The sequence below is a fragment of the Culicoides brevitarsis genome, chromosome 3 (genome assembly GCF_036172545.1).
Source record: "Culicoides brevitarsis isolate CSIRO-B50_1 chromosome 3, AGI_CSIRO_Cbre_v1, whole genome shotgun sequence".
NCBI classification, from domain to species: Eukaryota; Metazoa; Arthropoda; class Insecta; order Diptera; family Ceratopogonidae; genus Culicoides; species Culicoides brevitarsis.
This window is the reverse complement of record NC_087087.1, coordinates 9,613,933-9,632,264: the sequence shown is the minus strand read 5'-3', so window position 1 is coordinate 9,632,264 and position 18,332 is coordinate 9,613,933. Positions and strand designations below refer to the sequence as shown.

At 23.0% G+C, this 18,332-nt stretch overlaps 1 protein-coding gene across 3 annotated transcripts in view; it reads right to left on the bottom strand.

Annotated features, from left to right (window-relative positions):
- LOC134835986 (polypyrimidine tract-binding protein 1) overlaps window positions 1-17,006 on the bottom strand; it is a 191,255-nt gene extending 174,249 nt beyond the window's left edge. For 2 of the 3 annotated variants that reach the window (XM_063851067.1, XM_063851070.1), the window contains exons 1-2: window positions 16,140-17,005; window positions 13,627-13,727 (exon numbers count right to left, since the gene is read on the bottom strand). In XM_063851067.1, the coding sequence (XP_063707137.1) occupies window positions 13,627-13,634 (8 nt within the window). In that variant the 5' untranslated portion in view covers window positions 13,635-13,727; window positions 16,140-17,005. Of the gene's footprint in view, window positions 1-13,626; window positions 13,728-16,139 lie in introns of all 3 variants that reach the window. The other variant, XM_063851066.1, reaches the window with a different exon arrangement.
- Window positions 17,007-18,332: the final 1,326 nt, after the last annotated feature.

Here is an 18,332-nt window from a genome sequence, read left to right as displayed (position 1 = left end):
TGTCTTCAACCTTTCTTAGCATCTTTGATTACTGACATCAGCGATGAAAAAGTATTCATTTTGTGATAATTTACGTCTTCCTTGAATATCCATATTTGGTTTGTAAAGTCTTCAAAGTCAAAACACGCTTTTATCCTTCGTTCTTCTTCTGTCAACTTTCTAATATTTTTTTCCTTTTCCATATAGAACGTTATAGTCGTCATCCTCGGTGCATGGCATCGCATGACATATCAACTTTTTTTTTATTCGAGAGAAAATAAGAATAATAATTTCTATGAGTGGTGACATAAATATATATTTTTCCCTTCTTCTCCCGTGATATGCGAGCGACGAAAACATTCTGCTACGTGTGCATGTTGTTTGCTTTTATGACTTTTCCAGAATGTGTGCAGCAAGTAAAGTACACATATGGGCAAAACAGGGGTGAGAGAGGTGAAGAAACGGAAAAAAACGTTTACTGCAATGCATTGAATGGATGTGAAAAAAAAAATTTGTACGAGCTAGGCTTTCATCAAAAATGTATATTGATTTTTGTGTTCTTTGTTATTGTCGTGAACGACGACGCCGCCGCCGACGTTACATGCCTCTGTGAGTTTGTGCATCGATAACGGGGAAAAAAAGCAGCAACAACAAGTTGAACGTGTAAAGGTGGAAATTTAGCAGATGTATTGCATGCATTTGACTTGTGGAAACGGTATCGTTTTTTGAGTGTTTTTCGATACCAATATTTGTAGATGGTTTCTTTTGTGGAAATTAGACGAGATTTTGTGAGGTAAAGATGATTTGAATGATTTTTTGTAAATCTTGATTTTGGCAATTTAGTTCAATGCAAGTTAAATTTTTGATTGATATTTGACAAAAAAATCTTAAAATTTTTAATTCAAGAACAAATTTATTCTTAGTTTGATTTAAATTTGCTAAAAATAATCAGAGACTTAATTTTTATACAAAATGTTTAAAAAAAATTAAATATCGAATTTAAAAATTTTAACAAATTACGTTTTATTAGTTCAATATTAAAATAAAATATTTATATTTTAATTAAAAATCTTGTGCTCAGAATTAAAAATTTTTCAAAAAACAAAAAAAAAATAAATCTTCAAGTTTTTATTATTTTATAAAAAAAAAAAAAAATTGTCCGTAAAAAAAATTCTAAAAACTTTATTTTTGTTTATAGTTGAATTTTAAAAATAAAAATTCTGAAGTTAATTCTTAAAATCTCAAGTTCAAAAAACAAAAAATATTTTTTTTAGTCTTGTCCTATTTTTTTATTTATTTCTTTACATTAAATTTAAATTAAAATAAAAAAAAATTATAAATATTATTTTATCAAATTTAACTACATATTTTTTTAAAAATTAATTAATTAAATTTAAAGTACAAAATTTATTTTTTTTTATTTTTTTTTAATTTTTAAGTTTTTAATTAAATTTGATAAATTAATTTTTATGTAAAAAAAATTATTAAAAAAAAAAAAAATTAAATTAAATAATTTTAATAATAAATAATTAAATTTGATAAATAAATATAATTAATTTATTTTATATTTTTATTTAAATTAAATAGTATATAATTAAAAAAAAATAATTTAAATTTTTAAAAAAAATTTAATTGAAAATTTAATAAAAAAAAATATTTATTTAAAAAAAATTATTTTTATTAAAATTTACTCTCTTTAATTCCTTTTTCAGCCAAATTTCAACACGAAAATCTCAAAAATAAATCAACAAACACAAAAATCTTTACCTTTTCGTCGTTGCAATCGTTTTTCAATTAACCTCCTTCCATCACACATCGCAAGCAAGACCTTTGTCAAGCTTATCACATAATTGCTGTTGTCAATATCACATCGTCAGAGCACACCAACTCTCTCGTCGCACACGTTCAACTACCAATTTAATAGTTTTTTTTCCTCACTCGCATCGCAAATCGCTCAAACTATAAATATAAATTCCATGCCGATGATGATGATGATGATGCGACATGAATGGAGACATGGCGCTTAGAGTCGAGAGGAGAGAAAAACACATTTCCCATAAATATCACTCGCATATTCATCACGCAGCGACACGAAGCGGCACGTTTATCTCACATGCTGAGCTGATAATTATATGGCTCTCTGTGTGCTAAATGTCGTGCGATTTTTGAATTTATGATGAACGTGTCAGGTTTTTTTTCTCGTCTTTCTTTTTTCGCTTTTATGTGCAAATGATCTGCGGAAATGAAAAGAGCTGAGCGATGAATTGGAACGCTAATTGAGAAATTTTGTGCGTAACTTGGCGACCCCATCAGCTTGTCATTTGTCGCGTTGTTGCGACATGATGTCAGGTAACGCTCTCTCCATTAAATTAATTACAATCCGCTTTTCATGTAATTACGGACATTGTTGCTTCTGCTGCTCGGCAGAACACTCATCGAGGCGTGAGATGTGACAAAAAATACATTTCCGGATTTTAACTACACAAAACAAAAAAATAATGCAAAAAAATCAGGAACAAGAATTTTTTTCTGTTCTTCGCTAATTCCGCTTATTTTTTGTTAAAAGTACATTTTTTTACGTTCACATTTGAAATTTTTTTCGCCTCGACAAAATAAAAAATGTTTGAAATTTTAGTCTATTGTAAGAATTTTTCAGCTCAAACAAACAAAAAAAAAATCTGTCGATATGTGCGAACAAAAAGTTAAGAGAAGAATTTCACTTGTTGCACTCTTGATGCATCGTCGCAAGATATTCTCTGGTTCACATTCTTAACCTCACACACTTGTCATCTCGTTGGCTGAATGCCAAATTGCAAATAGAATACAATCACTTTTGCTCTTCTTCTTCGTCGTTGTTGTTGTCGTCGTCGGTCTCGTTAATGTTGTTGCTTGGCTTGAGAAAATTTTAATCGGCACTACTTAGCATGAATAAGTCCATTGTAGTGTGTTCGAGAAAATGTATTTGAATTTAATTCAGGGAAAAATAAATTTTATTTTGGTTGAAGGAATACTAAAAAGTGAAATATTTAAAAAAATTTTCAATTTTTCGAACTTAAAATTAATTTTCGAAAATTTGTAAAGCTTCTTATTCAATTTTCGAAAATTTTTAAAGCCTCGTATTTAATTTTTCGAAAATTTGTAAAGCTTTTTATTCAATATTCGAAAATCTTTAAACTTTTTATTTAATTTTCGAAAATTTGTAAAGCTTCTTATTAAATTTTCGAAAATTTGTAAAGCTTCTTAAATAATTTTTCGAAAATTTGTAAAGCTTCTTAAATAATTTTTCGAAAATTTGTTAAGCTTCTTAAAAATTTGTAAAGCTTCTTATTCAATTTTCGAAAATTTGTAAAGCTTCTTATTCAATTTTCGAAAATTTGTAAAGCTTCTTATTTAATTTTCGAAAATTTGTAAAGCTTTTTATTCGATTTTCGAAAATTTGTAAAGCTTCTTATTAAATTTTCGAAAATTTGTAAAGCTTCTTATTCAATTTTCGAAAATTTGTAAAGCTTCTAATTCAAATTTCGAAAATTTATAAAACTTCTAATTAAGTTTTAAAAAATCTTTAAACTTTTTATTTAATTTTCGAAAATTTGAATAATGAAAGTTTTTCGAAAATCCACAAAATCTCAACATAACCAAAACCAAATTCAAACAAAAAGCAAACAAATAAAAATATGCAGAGAAAAAACCTCTTTTTTCTGATAATGTCGTTTAATTTGTCATACGAGTTTATCTTTTTGCATGTAGTACGAAGCAAGTGTCACGAGTGATTTATCGGCTTTGTTCCGTTGAATGTAGATACTTTTTGCACCGAATCACTTGTTGATCGTCGATTTTTTGTGCAATTTTCTATTTTTTTCGTTTCATGTTAATCTCCGTAATTAATTTCGTTCATTTTTGGTGCATTTTCGACCCAACTGCCAAAAGAGTGAAGGAACGACTGAAATGCGGTTTCCGACATCCCTTGAGGGCTTTATTTGGCTTTCGTCTCGTTTTGCTGCTGCTGCAACTGAATTTGCTGAATCTGTGAAAACCGCAATCAATTTATTATTTATTTTCGTAGCGTCGTGTTACTTCAGGTGTCTCGGAGAATTTTTCTCGCAACCCGATGCATGATGCGATGATGCAACTGACAACCCGTAACCACAACTGTCCAGAATTTTGTAAAATGTACATTTCCGCCTCAGGTGTGGAGAGTTCGGAGTGAATTCTTTTTTTCAGTTCGGCAAAATTGTCGACCAACAATGAAAATTGGCAAATAGTTTCATCAACGTAATTGTAACGCGACGCACACGAAATGCGGTCTAATCGTAAAATGTAAAATATTTCGCGCATTGATGGGTTTTTTTCGCGTAGGTAGCGAAAAATTTTACTATTTCCGAAATTAAATCGGATTTCAAATGAATGTTTCGAATGCGACCGCTAAGGGTATTATGGAACAACACGAACTGTCAGAGTGGTTTGAACTACAAAACGTGTACAAATAGAAGGGTTTTTTAATAACTGTAATGGAAATGATTTTCAAGTAACAAATGGAGTTCAATTTGTTTAGTTTTTTAAGCAATTTAGGATTACATATGAAAAAAAAAATTTATTTTTTTTAAATTCTTTCTAAAAATATTTTTTTATCAAATTTAACAAAGAAAATAAAATAAAAAAATAATAATTTTAAAATTGCTCTGTGAAAAAATTATTTTTAATACATATTTTTTATTAAATTATTTTTTCGATAATATTTAAAATTATTTTTTTTAAATTTAATAATAAAATAACTTTAAATTTATTAAATAAAATAAAAATTTTAAAAATTTCAAAAAAAAATTTTTAATTAAAAAAAAAATAAATTTTAAAAAAATTTTTATATAATTATTTTAAATATAAATAATTATTTTTTTAATTAATTTAAATAATTTTAAAAAATAAAATATATTTTATAAAATAATTTTAAATTAATTAATTTCAAAAATAATTTAAATAATTAAAAAAAATAATTTTTAAAAAAAATTTTGCATATAATTTATATAATTATTTTTAATATAAATAATTATTTTTTTTAAATTAATTTAAATAAATAAAATTAAATAATAATTATTATAAATATTTAAAAAAAAATAAATTTTTCAACAAAAAAATAACAAAAAATTTTTAAATAAATAAAAATTAAATATTTGAATAATTTTAAAACAAATTTAAATTAAATTTTCATTCAAAAATATTTTAATATTTTATTTTAAAAAAAATATTTTTAATTATTTATTTAACAAGATTCCAAAAGATTTTCATTTAAAATTTATTTTAATTAATTTTTTCAAAAAAATCGATTTTTTCATGAAAGTTTGTCTCATTAAAAAATTTAAAAACTTTGTAGTGCAACAAAATTAAAGATAATCATTTTGAATCCAACCAACAAATCACTCTTTAAAACAGGAAAAACTTTACAAGTGTAATTGTTTGTAAAAGGCATGCATGCTTGTTTGCTTATTAATTTACTTTTATCCACATTTTCTTCTTTCCGAGCTAAAAAACGACTTTTGTCCCTTTACAAAAGACACCAAAATACACTCACGTTCACGTAAAACTTTAAATTTTTCAATAAAATTGTAGCAAAGAATAAAAAAAAGTTTTCCTGATGTCCGCAAATTGAACAATTGTACAAGGAACAGAAAAGTTGTGGGTGGGTTTGTGTGTGATTTTATTCAAGGCCTATTTAAATAAGAAACTTGTTGAATGTCGAATGCCACAAAAGAAAATCCGCAAAACGAAAGACGACGACGACACAAGCAGAGCAAGTTGTTGAACAAATAATGTGTTTTAGTTTTGCATTTCTAATTAAAATATTTCTTTTTTTTTGCTTTGGGAAAATGCGAAAAAATAAAAAAGAAATAATTTAACGGAATTTTACGAGGCAAAAGCTGTTAAAGTTAATCTGAATGCAAATATATCGTTCTCAATTAAAGTTATTAAATGGAGGATCATCCATGTTTTGTCTCTGTTGGGCGATTTTTGCACTGCGGTTAAAAAAAGTAAATTTTAAAATTTATTTTTTTTTAAATTTTTTTTTTTAAATTTTAAAATTTTTTATTTTTAATTTTAATAAATTTTAAATTTTAATTTTAATTTTAAATAAATTTAATTTTAAATTAATTTTAATTTAATTTTAATTTAATTTTAATTTAATTTTAATTTAATTTTAATTTAATTTTAATTTAATTTTAATTTAATTTTAATTTAATTTTAATTTAATTTTAATTTAATTTTAATTTAATTTTAATTTAATTTTAATTTAATTTTAATTTAATTTTAATTTAATTTTAATTTAATTTTAATTTAATTTTAATTTAATTTTAATTTAATTTTAATTTAATTTTAATTTAATTTTAATTTAATTTTAATTTAATTTTAATTTAATTTTAATTTAATTTTAATTTAATTTTAATTTAATTTTAATTTAATTTTAATTTAATTTTAATTTAATTTTAATTTAATTTTAATTTAATTTTAATTTAATTTTAATTTTAATTTAATTTTAATTTTAATTTAATTTAATTTTAATTTAATTTTAATTTAATTTTAATTTAATTTTAATTTTAATTTAATTTTATTTTAATTTTAATTTAATTTTTTTAATTTTTTTAATTTTAATTTAATTTTAATTTAATTTTAATTTAATTTTAATTTAATTTTTTAATTTAATTTTAATTTAATTTTAATTTAATTTATTTTAATTTAATTTAACTTTAATTTCGAGTTTAATTTAATTTTAATTTAGTGTTAATTTAATTTTAATTTAATTTTAATTTTTTTTTAATTTTAATTTTAATTTTTTTAATTTTAATTTAGGGGAAGATGGGGCATTTTTTTGTAAAATCATATTTTTTAAAAAAATAAAAAAAAGGATTAATTTAAATTCAAAAAATTGTAAAATCAACCCCATTTCCGATACAAAAGCCATCAATTCAGATTGGATTTAATTTTATTTAATTTTTATTGAGCGACATGACATGCGGCAAATCGAGAAACGAACTCGATGGCTAAGTCAATTAATTTTTTGTGTTCGGTTCATTGATTTTTAGTGATGAAACAACGTTTTTCATTGATATGACATTCGTTTCAATTCCAAAACCGTAATAATAAAAATAAAATAGTAACATAAAAAAAGCAGCAAAAATTGTAACACATCTGCCCCATAAAACTTCAATTGATTCCATTATTATTATTGTTATCTAAGGCAAGGCTGCAATATCCTCCGCTGCCAGTCTGGATGAATGAATGGGAAACATGGCAAAATGCCATCACACGATTTTTCCTGCAATTTTCTATTTTTGTTGTTCAGCACAATTTTCAGCTCATCACACAACAATAACTTAAATGAAATAAAAAAAGCAACAAAGTCCATTTTTTCAACGTGTGTGTGAGTTTGTGCGATTCGATGCAACACGTAGCTTTATTGCATTGTTGAACATTTTTATTTACCTTGCTGCTCCTCCATGCATGCGACGACAAAAGAAGAGAATACGACGAGAGATGATAGTGTTCAAGTGGTTTTATTTCGTATTTTATAGAGAATTGCAGAAGTTTTTTTTTGTTCTGTATGGCTGACGAGAATAGTCGGAGAGCTATCAGCCAGAACAGGAGAGACGAGGAGGAAAAAAAGTTATAATTGAAATTTATTACAATAGAAAAATTTTATGAAGCAAGGCAATGTGAGCCTTTCTTCTGTGGAAACAACTTTATGTTTATTGATAAATTCTAATCGAGATAGCGTGTCGATAGTGATGACGACGCGACCAACGGGACTCAGATGGTATTGTTGTCAAGGTGTCTCGAGAGAGAAATAGAGATAAAGAGTGATATTACATCAACTTTTTTTTATTATTAACATTTTTTATTGTAACGAAAAATTTGTTAAAATTTAGTTAAAAATTATAATTTTAATTAATTTAAATAATTTTAATATTAATTTTTAAATTTTAATTTAATTTTATTTATAATTAATTTATAATTAATTTTAATAATTTTAATAAATTTTTAATTTTTTAATAATTTTTAAAAAAATTTATAATTTTTTAATTTTAAAATTTATAATTTAAAAATTCAAATTAATTTTTTAATTTAAATTTAATTTAATAATTTTTAATAAAAAAAAAATATTTCAATAATTATTTTAAAAAAAAAAATTTAAATTTAAAAATTTTTAAAAAATATTATTCTAAAATTTTCCTTTACATTATTTTATAAAAAAATTAAAAATTTATTTTTAGTAAATTATTATGAAAAATTAATATTAATTAAATTAATTAATTAAAAAATTTTAAACCTAAAAATTATTTTTAATTTTAAAAAATTATTTTTTTTATAATTTTTTTTATTATTTAAAATTTTTTTATTATTTTAATTTTTTTTTAATATAATTAAATTTAAAATAAAAAAAAATTAACTTAATTAAATTTTAAAATAACAGCTTAGATATAAAAATTTTAAAATTCAATAAATTATGTTTATTAAATTATTTTATTTTTTTAATTATAATTAAATTTTAAAATAAAAGCCTAGAAAAAATTAAATAAAAAATTATGTTTATTGATTTTTAAAAATATTTTTTATTAGGTATTCTTTTAATTTAATATCAAATTTTATTTCTGAATAATTTTTAAAATTTAATTAATTAAATTTGATTTAATTTAATAATTTCAATACTTTAATAATTTTATTTGTAAATATAAAAAATTTAATAAAATATATTATTTTTATTTAAAATATTTTTTTTATTCTTTAATTTTTGAAAATAAAATAAAGTAAAAACTTTAAAAATATTTAATAATATTTTTCATGAATTTAATTTGTTCATCTAAAAATAAATTTAATAAATTGTTCCGTAAAAAAAGATCAAGGTCGTTAAATAATTTTCCATCCAACAAAACAACAAAATTTCCTACTCGACTCAAAAAAAAAGCTAGAAAAAAATTTTAACACAACAAACGTCATTTGTTCTCCATGTAATTTTGCCATAGAGACGCCACATGTCATAAAACAAATAACTTTCTAAATAATTGAACAGCAAGACATTTTCTCCTGTTGCTACTTTTATAGGCCCCATCACACCTATTTTGTGTCATGTCATTCACATTATTTTTCCCTCTCTTTTTCCGCTGCTGAACTTTTCACCTTTTTTTATGCGAAATTTTTTTTTTGAATGAAATAGAAATAAATGACAAGATGTCTTGATCCCGAGTGAGTTTTATGACAAACGGATTCCATCCAAAAAAAATTATAAAAATTTTTGGAAAAGGTCTCGAAAGTCAGAATTTGCCTTACTCACAAATGTCAGAAGTTTTTGTCAAAATACGTAAAAAACTCGAATTCACGAAGGAAACTCGAAGCTCATCAAATATTTAAAAATCCCAAAAGTCGTTAAAAATAGAGAACGAGAAAAGGAAAGAGAATGTAACTATTTTCGGGTAAAAAAAAAAAAATTTCTGCCAATAAGATGGATGATGGTATAGATATTTTGTGTTGATTCTATCTTCCAACCGTTCGTTGAATTGTGTCGGAAATCGAATACATGTTAAAATATTAAACATATCCCGTATTTGCTCTCGATTCAATCAATCTACATCCCCCTTTCTTCTCCGCTCTCGAATCTATTTTCTTACGAAAATCCATACGACGAAGCTCCCATCAAACACAGGCAGGCAAGAGTTAAAACGTCAACGGAAAATCAATAGAGGAAACATTTAATTTTGCAGTTTACATTTTGTGTGATAGATATTTGAGCGAACCTCTATGCCGAAAGTTATCAAAAACACACAAACCCGAAAGTAAATAGACAGAATTTTACAGAAGCAGCTTATCATAACAAAATTGATGTAATTGAGATATTCTTGAAAATTTGTCGAAAATGACCAAAAAATGGACAAGGCGTCTCCTTTAAATCCTTAAATGGCTTAAAATTTCTACGAGAATCGAATTTTTGGCTTCATTTCAAACATTATTGACGCACACAAAAGAAAATGTTGAAAGAAAAAGTGAAGAGTAGAGGAAAAGGTTGATTGGCTTATTCGCTATAAATCGACTCCATTTCCTTCAAAAATTTAAGAAAAGGAGAAAAAGTCGTCGCGTGAAAAGGTTTTGAGCGTATTTTCGTTAAATTTGAAATTTTTTAACAAATTTTTATTTTGAATTTTAAGCCATTAAAAATTTTATTTACATTATTTATCATTTTTATTTAATTTTTTCTAAAATTAATTTTTAGAATTATAAAATTAAAATATAAAATAATAAAAATTAATTTATTTTACCTCTTAAATTTTTTTTCTTTAAAGGTACAAATTTAGATTTATTTCGAATTTTTAATTTTTTTAAAATTTAAAATTTATTCAAATGTTTTTATAATTTTCCTATAATTAATTTTAAAAATTTTAAAAAAAATCAAATATTTTCCAAAAACTATTTCTTCAAGAATTTTCTAAAATTTAAATTCAGAGGTAAATTCAAAAAATAAAAAAAAATATTTTTACTCAAAAACGAAGTAAGTAAAAATTTCAATTTTTAATAATTTTTTAAGGTTTTTGATTAAAAATATATTTTTTTTACAAACTTTATTTATTTTTTTTTTGCTTTTTGAAAAGCAAAATTTCCGAAAATTTTTTTAACTGAGACAGGGTTGCCAAAAATCAAAAAAAAAAAAAAAAATGATTTGTTTTATATTTTTATTTCTTTTTTTAAATAATTTATAAATTGATGTTTTTTGTTGTAAAATAATTTTTAAAAAATCTTTTTAAAGTTTAAATATGAAAGCAAGTATTGATTTTTGGCAACCCTGTTCGTAAAAAATAAAATATTAATTTTTATTTATTTTAAATAAAATTATTTTTTTTTAATTTTAATTAATAAATCAAATAAATTAAAAAAATAATTAATTTCAAAATTAAAACTATTAAAAATTATTGTTATAAAATTTCTTTTCAATTTATTTTATTTAATTTAATTTTATTTATTTAATTAAAATTTTTTAATATAAATATAAATTTCTGAAAAAATTTCGAAAAAAAAATCAAGTGATAATTTTCAAAAATAATTTCATTTTATTTTTTTTATTTAAATAAATAATAATTAATTTAAAATTAAATTAAATTAATTATTTTATTAATTTTAAATGTGAAAAATTCTCTTGAAAACCTTAATCTTTCAATTTCAAAAATTTCCAATAAACGACTTAAAATCCCCTCAAAAGCCAAAAAAAAAATTCCCCTATTAAATGTGCTAACGAAAAATCCTTTTTATCAAAACGAGCCAGACGAACAAGTATAAATATATGCACACAGTTGACTTGACCTGACTTTGACTCTTATACTCATTTTCGATCCATTCCGCAGTACATTTTCCGTGTGTACCGAACGGACACAAAAAATATTGTTTGCTCTTCTACCTGACTAGAAAATTGTTTTTTTTTTATCTATTTTTGTTGGTGTTGCTTGCTTGCCTATCTGGCAAAGATACGAACGTTCGGCAAAAAAGGATAAAAGGATGCCTTGATGCTCAGTGATGTTATTTTCATAGTTAATTGGAAACCGAAATTGACCTAATTTTAATCTTGTATTCAATTCCCATGGAGAATTTTCGCTCTATTATTTTATGATTTTCTCCAATTTTCTCCGTGAAAACGCAAAAAAATAATAAATTCACGAGGAAACCACGAAAACTCAAAACTAACCTCAATTTTAATAATTTGTGATAAAATGATGGGCATTTCATCAAAACAATTTTGGCATCCGCAACTTTTCCAAACCATCACACCGAAAAAAACAAACGAGTTTTCCCATCATAAACGCCGCCGTACGATAATTAATGAGATTTCATCTGATTCTCGCATCAAATTTTTCCACACGTTCGCCGGTTATTTATAGGTCGGCGCAGCGTTTTTATGGACAAGCCGAAAAATTCCTCCATGCTGATGATGATGATGATGATGTGTGGCAAACAGGCGTACTAATCTAATCATCGAATGTGTTGTGATCGCAGTGATGTGTTAAATTTGGTGTAGTAGTCGTGGTTTACATGCGATCTCTCATCAACATCGACAGACTTTTTTTTTCTATGAAAATTTTAATTTTTTTTTTCGTTATTGAACGAGGTACGCCTAAGTAATGTATCAAGTTGGCTGTCACAATTTTAATCTAATATTTTCATTAAAACAAAATAAAATAAATTAAAAAGTTTGTGAAAATATTAATTTATTTAATAGTGTTGGGTACTTTTACTGGCAGTTTTGACTAATAATAATTTTTTGGTCGTTTTTGTGATTTATTTTATTTTATTTGGATTTTTTTTTATTAAAGTTTGTTTAAATTTGAAAGGCGTGGCGAATTTCCGTGGAAAATCGGAAGTAAAAGTGTTTAAATTTTAATTGAGGAAGCGAATGAAAATGAAATTTTGATGAATTTTGAGATTTTTTTGTTTGAAAGTCAGTTTGTGGAATGATAAAAATTATTTTTTTTAAATCAATGATATTTAAATAAGCATAAAAATTTTTTAAAAATATTTTTCTTGATTTTACTTAATCTTTTTAAATATCAAAGTCATTGAATAGTTTTATATATTTTTTTAAAATTATTACAAAATAATTTTTTATTATAATAATTTATTTTAATAAAAAAATTAAAAAATTTATTTTAAAAATAACTTTTTAAATATTTTTTTTAAATTTTTTGTTTATAAAAATTTTAATAATTTACATTTTTTTTTTTTTAATATAACAATATTTTTTTTTTAATTATTAAAATTAAAATTTTTAAAAATTATTATTTATTTCAAAATATTTCTTCCTTCTTCATAATAAAATAAAAAAAAATATTTTTTAAAAAATTGAAATATTTAATTTTCGATGAATAAATATTTATTCAAATTTTTAGATTTTTTAAATTAATTTTTTTTTTAAACTTAATTCAAATTAAATTTAAAATATGTAAAAAAAATCTATTTTTTAATAAATTAATTATTTTTTTTTATTTTTTAAAAGAAACCTAAACTGTTAAATAAGTTATTTTTTTTAAATTAAAAATATGTTGAATTAAAAAATTTTTAAAAATTTTTTTTAATTAAATAAAATTATTTTAAATATTTTTTTTTAATTTTTAATAAATTTTTTATTTTAATATTTTTCTATAATAATTTTTAAAATTATTAATTTTTATTATTACATTAAAAAAAAAATATTATCTTTCCGAAAGTCTCTAAATTTTTTTTTTAAATATTTAATTTAAAATAAAATTTTTTAAAAACTTTTTTAAGAAAAAAAATTTTTTTTTTTCAAATATTTAGAAAATTTGAAACACTTTTAAACCATAAAAAAAATTTAACCTCCCCTCAACCACACAAATAATCCATTTTTCATCCCCTTTGAAATACCACAAACCTTCACAACTTCAACAAAGGTCCTCGCCACTCGATTAGTTAATGAAAAGAAAACAAAAGTGACACACACATGTCGACCGGCAAACAAAAAGTTTCCAAACAAAAACCATTCAATTCGATTTTCATGCGATTAAATAACCAAACAACAATCGTCACCATGTCGTTCGTTCTGAGTTCGCACCGAGAACACAAAAAAAAAAGATTCTATCTTGACCGAGATTTGCATTTACTTACCCAATCATTATACAGCTTGTGTTGCCAGCAATGCGAATGTTTATGAGATTGTCACTTTTTTGCCCCCGTATTCAATGTTATTGTTATTATTATCGACGTTACTGTTGGAAAAAGAAGAAAAAAGGAACAAAAATCAGGTATCGTTTCCTCTCTAAGTAGGTAGGAGCATGAAAAAAGGTACGAATCACAAAAAAAGTACAAAGCTTGCTATCTCTCTAATAAATGGGGCATACAGAATTTCCCATATTTTTTTTTTTCGTTTGTTTGATACACAAAACGAACAAACAATGCACAGGCACACACGGACGAATGAATGGAAAACTATGGAAGAGAAAAATATAGACTGTTGTCACAATATGCTTCTTTTGTGGCGCTCGTGCTCGGTACTGCGAGCAAAAAAAAAAAAAGTTGTAGTGTGTAAGTAATCAAATGGGGGAAAATCAATAAAGACAACTTTTTTCTGTTGTTTTGTTTGTGTACGACACCAAGTGCCTACGGAGCAACAACTATTTATCTATCTATCGTTTCGACGGAGCACAGCAGACGGAGTAAAAATGTCCTATCTTATGGTAAGGTGAATGCATGGGAAGACAATCGTTTTTATTGAGAACGAGAACATATTGGCGTGTTTTTTAGGGTGATGCAAAAAATTCTTTAAGATTTTTTTTTTAAATTTCGAAATAAAAATTAATTTAATTAAAATTTTAAAAATATTTAAACTTCTTAAGGTTTAAAAAAAGAAAAAAAAAAATTTTTAATAAAAAAAAATAAAAAAATGCTTTAACCATTAAGAAATTTCGAAAATTGTTGAAAAATTTTTAAATTTCATTTAAAAAAAAATTTGTACTAAATTGCATAATTTTGATTGAAAAATTGGTTAAAAATTACAAAAAAATTATTTTTTTCTTCAAATATTTTTTTTTTAATTTTAAAGTAATGATTTGAGTCCAATATTCATTATTTAATTGTCGAAAATAAATTTGGTATAAAAATTTTATCTCAAATAATTTCAAAATTATTATTTTTCTCCATTTTTATATAAAACAGAAAGAACTTTTGTCTTTAAAATTTCTTTTAATGCGATTTAAAAATAATTTTTGAGCAAAATGTTAATATCAGCTGTTCTTAATATGATTTTCTGCTGATTTGTTCCACGTTAATCTTTATAAAATTTCTAAACGTCAACCAGAAAAAGATTTTTTGTGTTTTGTTCTGATTAAATTTGAAAAAAATAAAGCAATTAAATTCGAAAAAAAATTGATTAAATTTTTAAGGAAAAAATATAATAAATAAGAGTCAAAATTTTAAATTTTTAGCCAAAAAATTATTTTAAAAATTACTTTGATATAAAAATTTATTATATTTATTCAATTAAATTTATTTTATTTATTAAAATTTATTTTATTAAATTTATAAAATTTTATTTATATTTAAATATTATTCTAAACAAGTTGCACGCTTTAATTTTTTTTTAGTTTTAATTCAAACTAATATTAAGTTTATTTTAATTTAATTTTCAAAAAATAAAAATTATTTATTTTTTAAAATTAATAAAACTTTTTAAAATTAATAAAACTTTTTAAAATTAATGAAAATTTTTTAAATTATTTAATTAAAATAAATTTTATGACAATTTATTATTCATAATTTTGAATTAAAATTCTTTGAATGTAGAAAGCTTCTAAAATTTTAATAAAAGAAAAAAAAATAATTTTCATTCGAAATGGGAATAAAAATTGAATTTTTGAACCCATTAGAAGTATTTAAAATCTTTTAGAAAAAATTTTTCATAAAAAATACTTTTGAGCAATAAAATGATTAAAATATTAAAAACATATGACTTAAAATTTTATTAAATTAATTTTTTTTGTGTATTTTACTCTTAATTGAGTTCAAAAATCTTTAAATCATAATTTTTGATTTTAAAATAATTTTTAAAAAATTTAAAATATAAATGAAACTAGTTGAAAAAAATTTTTTAATATAAAAATGTAAGAAAGCCTTCCAAAAACTATCAAAAAACATAAAAATTCATTAAAAATAAATTTTAAAATAAAATTTTGTCAATTTTTTTAGATTTTTTCTTGATAAATTATGAAAATTATTAATAAAAATTAAATTATCGGAGTCCAAAAATTTTAAAAAAATTTTGTCTTATTATTTTTTCTCAAAAAATTTAAAATTTTAATAGAAAATCCCCCAAAATTGCCTAAAAAAGTGACAATAGTCATCCTATTTTGCACACACCGCACCGAAAAAGGAACCGTGTATGCGTGTTATTTTCAATTTCTCTTCTACTTCCATCCATTCTTCCGTTCACTCTCATTCGTATTTGTGAATTTGTGTGTTCGTATCTACATAAATAGTACTACTGTAGACATTATTTGTTCGAATTTGATTATTATTATTATTATTGATAACGGATAAAGAAAGAAAAATAAATGTTTTTGCGGCGGTGTCTTTATCATAAAAATATCTGTATCTCTCTATTATCATGAACTCGCACTACTAACCTAAGAGTCTTCTATCTCGACGATAAATTTCCGATGATTCGATACACTTTTTCCTCTTTTATTATTTTTTTTATGTTTTATTCATTTATCTCTCAGTAGATTGGATTACTTTATCATTCATCGATTGGCTTTTAATTTCTTTTTTTTTTTGCACTATTATTTTGTTATTATCGGTAATATTATCATCGTGCTCATCATCATACACGTTTTTTGTCGCTACTTATTTATTTTTGCACTAAACATACGTCGCCGTTGTCGTCGTCATCGTTGGCATTGTGTCTGTGTCTGTGCGCGCGTTCGATCTCCGTACACTTCGGAATGTGAATGAATGTTCTAACAAGTGGTTATAAATGTAAACTTTCCACTAATTTTTCACTCGGAATTTCTTTCAAGACGATTTTTTGGGGTTTTTTCACTTTTTTCGAACAAAAACTTCACTCGCGCTCGTCCTTCGTCGTGTAAGTTGCGTTGACAGAGCGACAGGCTAGCAGCTCAGGTACTTTTTATTCCGTACAAGATCTGTTTAATTTTTTTTTCACATAAATTTCGTACTTTGCACGACGAGCTGCTGGATAAATTCTCACACAAATGTACTACTACCGTGTCGCGTACGGAACGTGTATGGGCGTCTATAGGCGTACAAGTTATTTCAGGGTTTTTACAAATCAATTTTACTAAAGGACTTTACTTTACACACAAACTCTGCGATGATGTCTCTCTGCTTGGGCACTGATTGTCTTGCAAAGTTTTTTTTGCTTCACACGAGATTTTTCACGTTTATTTTTTTTTAGATTTTTTCTTATCACTTGATTGTATTTTTTTCGGCTGCGTGTGATAAAAGCGAAGAAGAATTATATGTAAATTTTTTGACAGCAAAAGAATACTTCCACCAAACTAGACACTCGCTCCGTGTGTATGGACTATTTGCTAAAAAGGTATGCAATGTATCCAGAGCGGTATATGCGTAGAAACAGCGATGAGCATGCCCGGTTCTGTACTTTTCCCGCTGTATCTATGGGTGTCGTATGGCGAGTTGATGGAAGCGGGGGAATCCAAGGAATTTTAGAAAATTCATTAAAATTTGTTTATTAATTTTTATAAATTTTCTAAAATTTTTAAGAATTTTTTTGAATTATTTTTTATTTTTTTAATTATTAAAAAAAATATTTAATTATTAATTTAATTAATTATTATTTTTTTTGAAATCATTAAAAAAAAGGTTAAAAAAAAAGAAAAAAAAATTTTTTTATTAATTAATTTTAAATTTATTTTAAATAAATTTTAATTTTGAATTTATTTATTTTAAATAAATTTAAAAAAATAAATAAAATATCAATATAATTATTTGAAATTATTTCATAATTTCTAAAAAAATATTTAAAAAAATAAAGTTACATGAAAATTTAATTTTTATTATTTTTCTTTATTAATTTATTATTTATTTTTCACAAAAAAAAAAATTAAAAATTATTTTTTTTTAATTATTTAATGACTTATTTTTATTTTATTAATTATTATTATTAACTTTAAGAATTTTTTAAAACTTTTTTCAGTTAAAAAAATTAAAAAAATTAATAAAAAAAAAAAAAATAATAAAAATTATATTCTTTTGCGACTTAATATTTTTCAAACAATTTTTTTAGAAATAATTTTAAATAAATATAATTTTTTTAAATAAAAAAGTTTTTAATTTCATTAATTTTACTTTAAAAAAAAATAAAATTATTTAAATAAATATTTTTTTTTTATTTTTAAAATTTTGAGAATTTTAAAATAATTCTGGATTCGCCCATTTTATCCACCCATACAACCATAGCAACAAGTAAATAAAATGTTGTAAATGCAAACGTGCGTCTACAGTGCCTTTACAATATTCTTACATTTATGCGGGTGAATATTATGTGATACGGTCTTTGTGGCACTGTTGCGCTTCTATTTATCATTGTATTTGTTCTCTCACATCAGATTCACGATACTGCTGCTGCCATATGCACTCTGTTGATATCGTCGCGTGTATGTATGAGAATTTTATAGTGCCGCACGCCACGTATGCCGTTACAGAACATATGGCGTGCGGGGGGTTGCAAATTATGGGAAAAACGAAATTTTGCTGAAAATTATTAAATTTTCTTGAGGAAACCTCGAAAAATTTTTTCTTTATTAAAAAAAATAAAAATTAATTCTTGAAGCGTC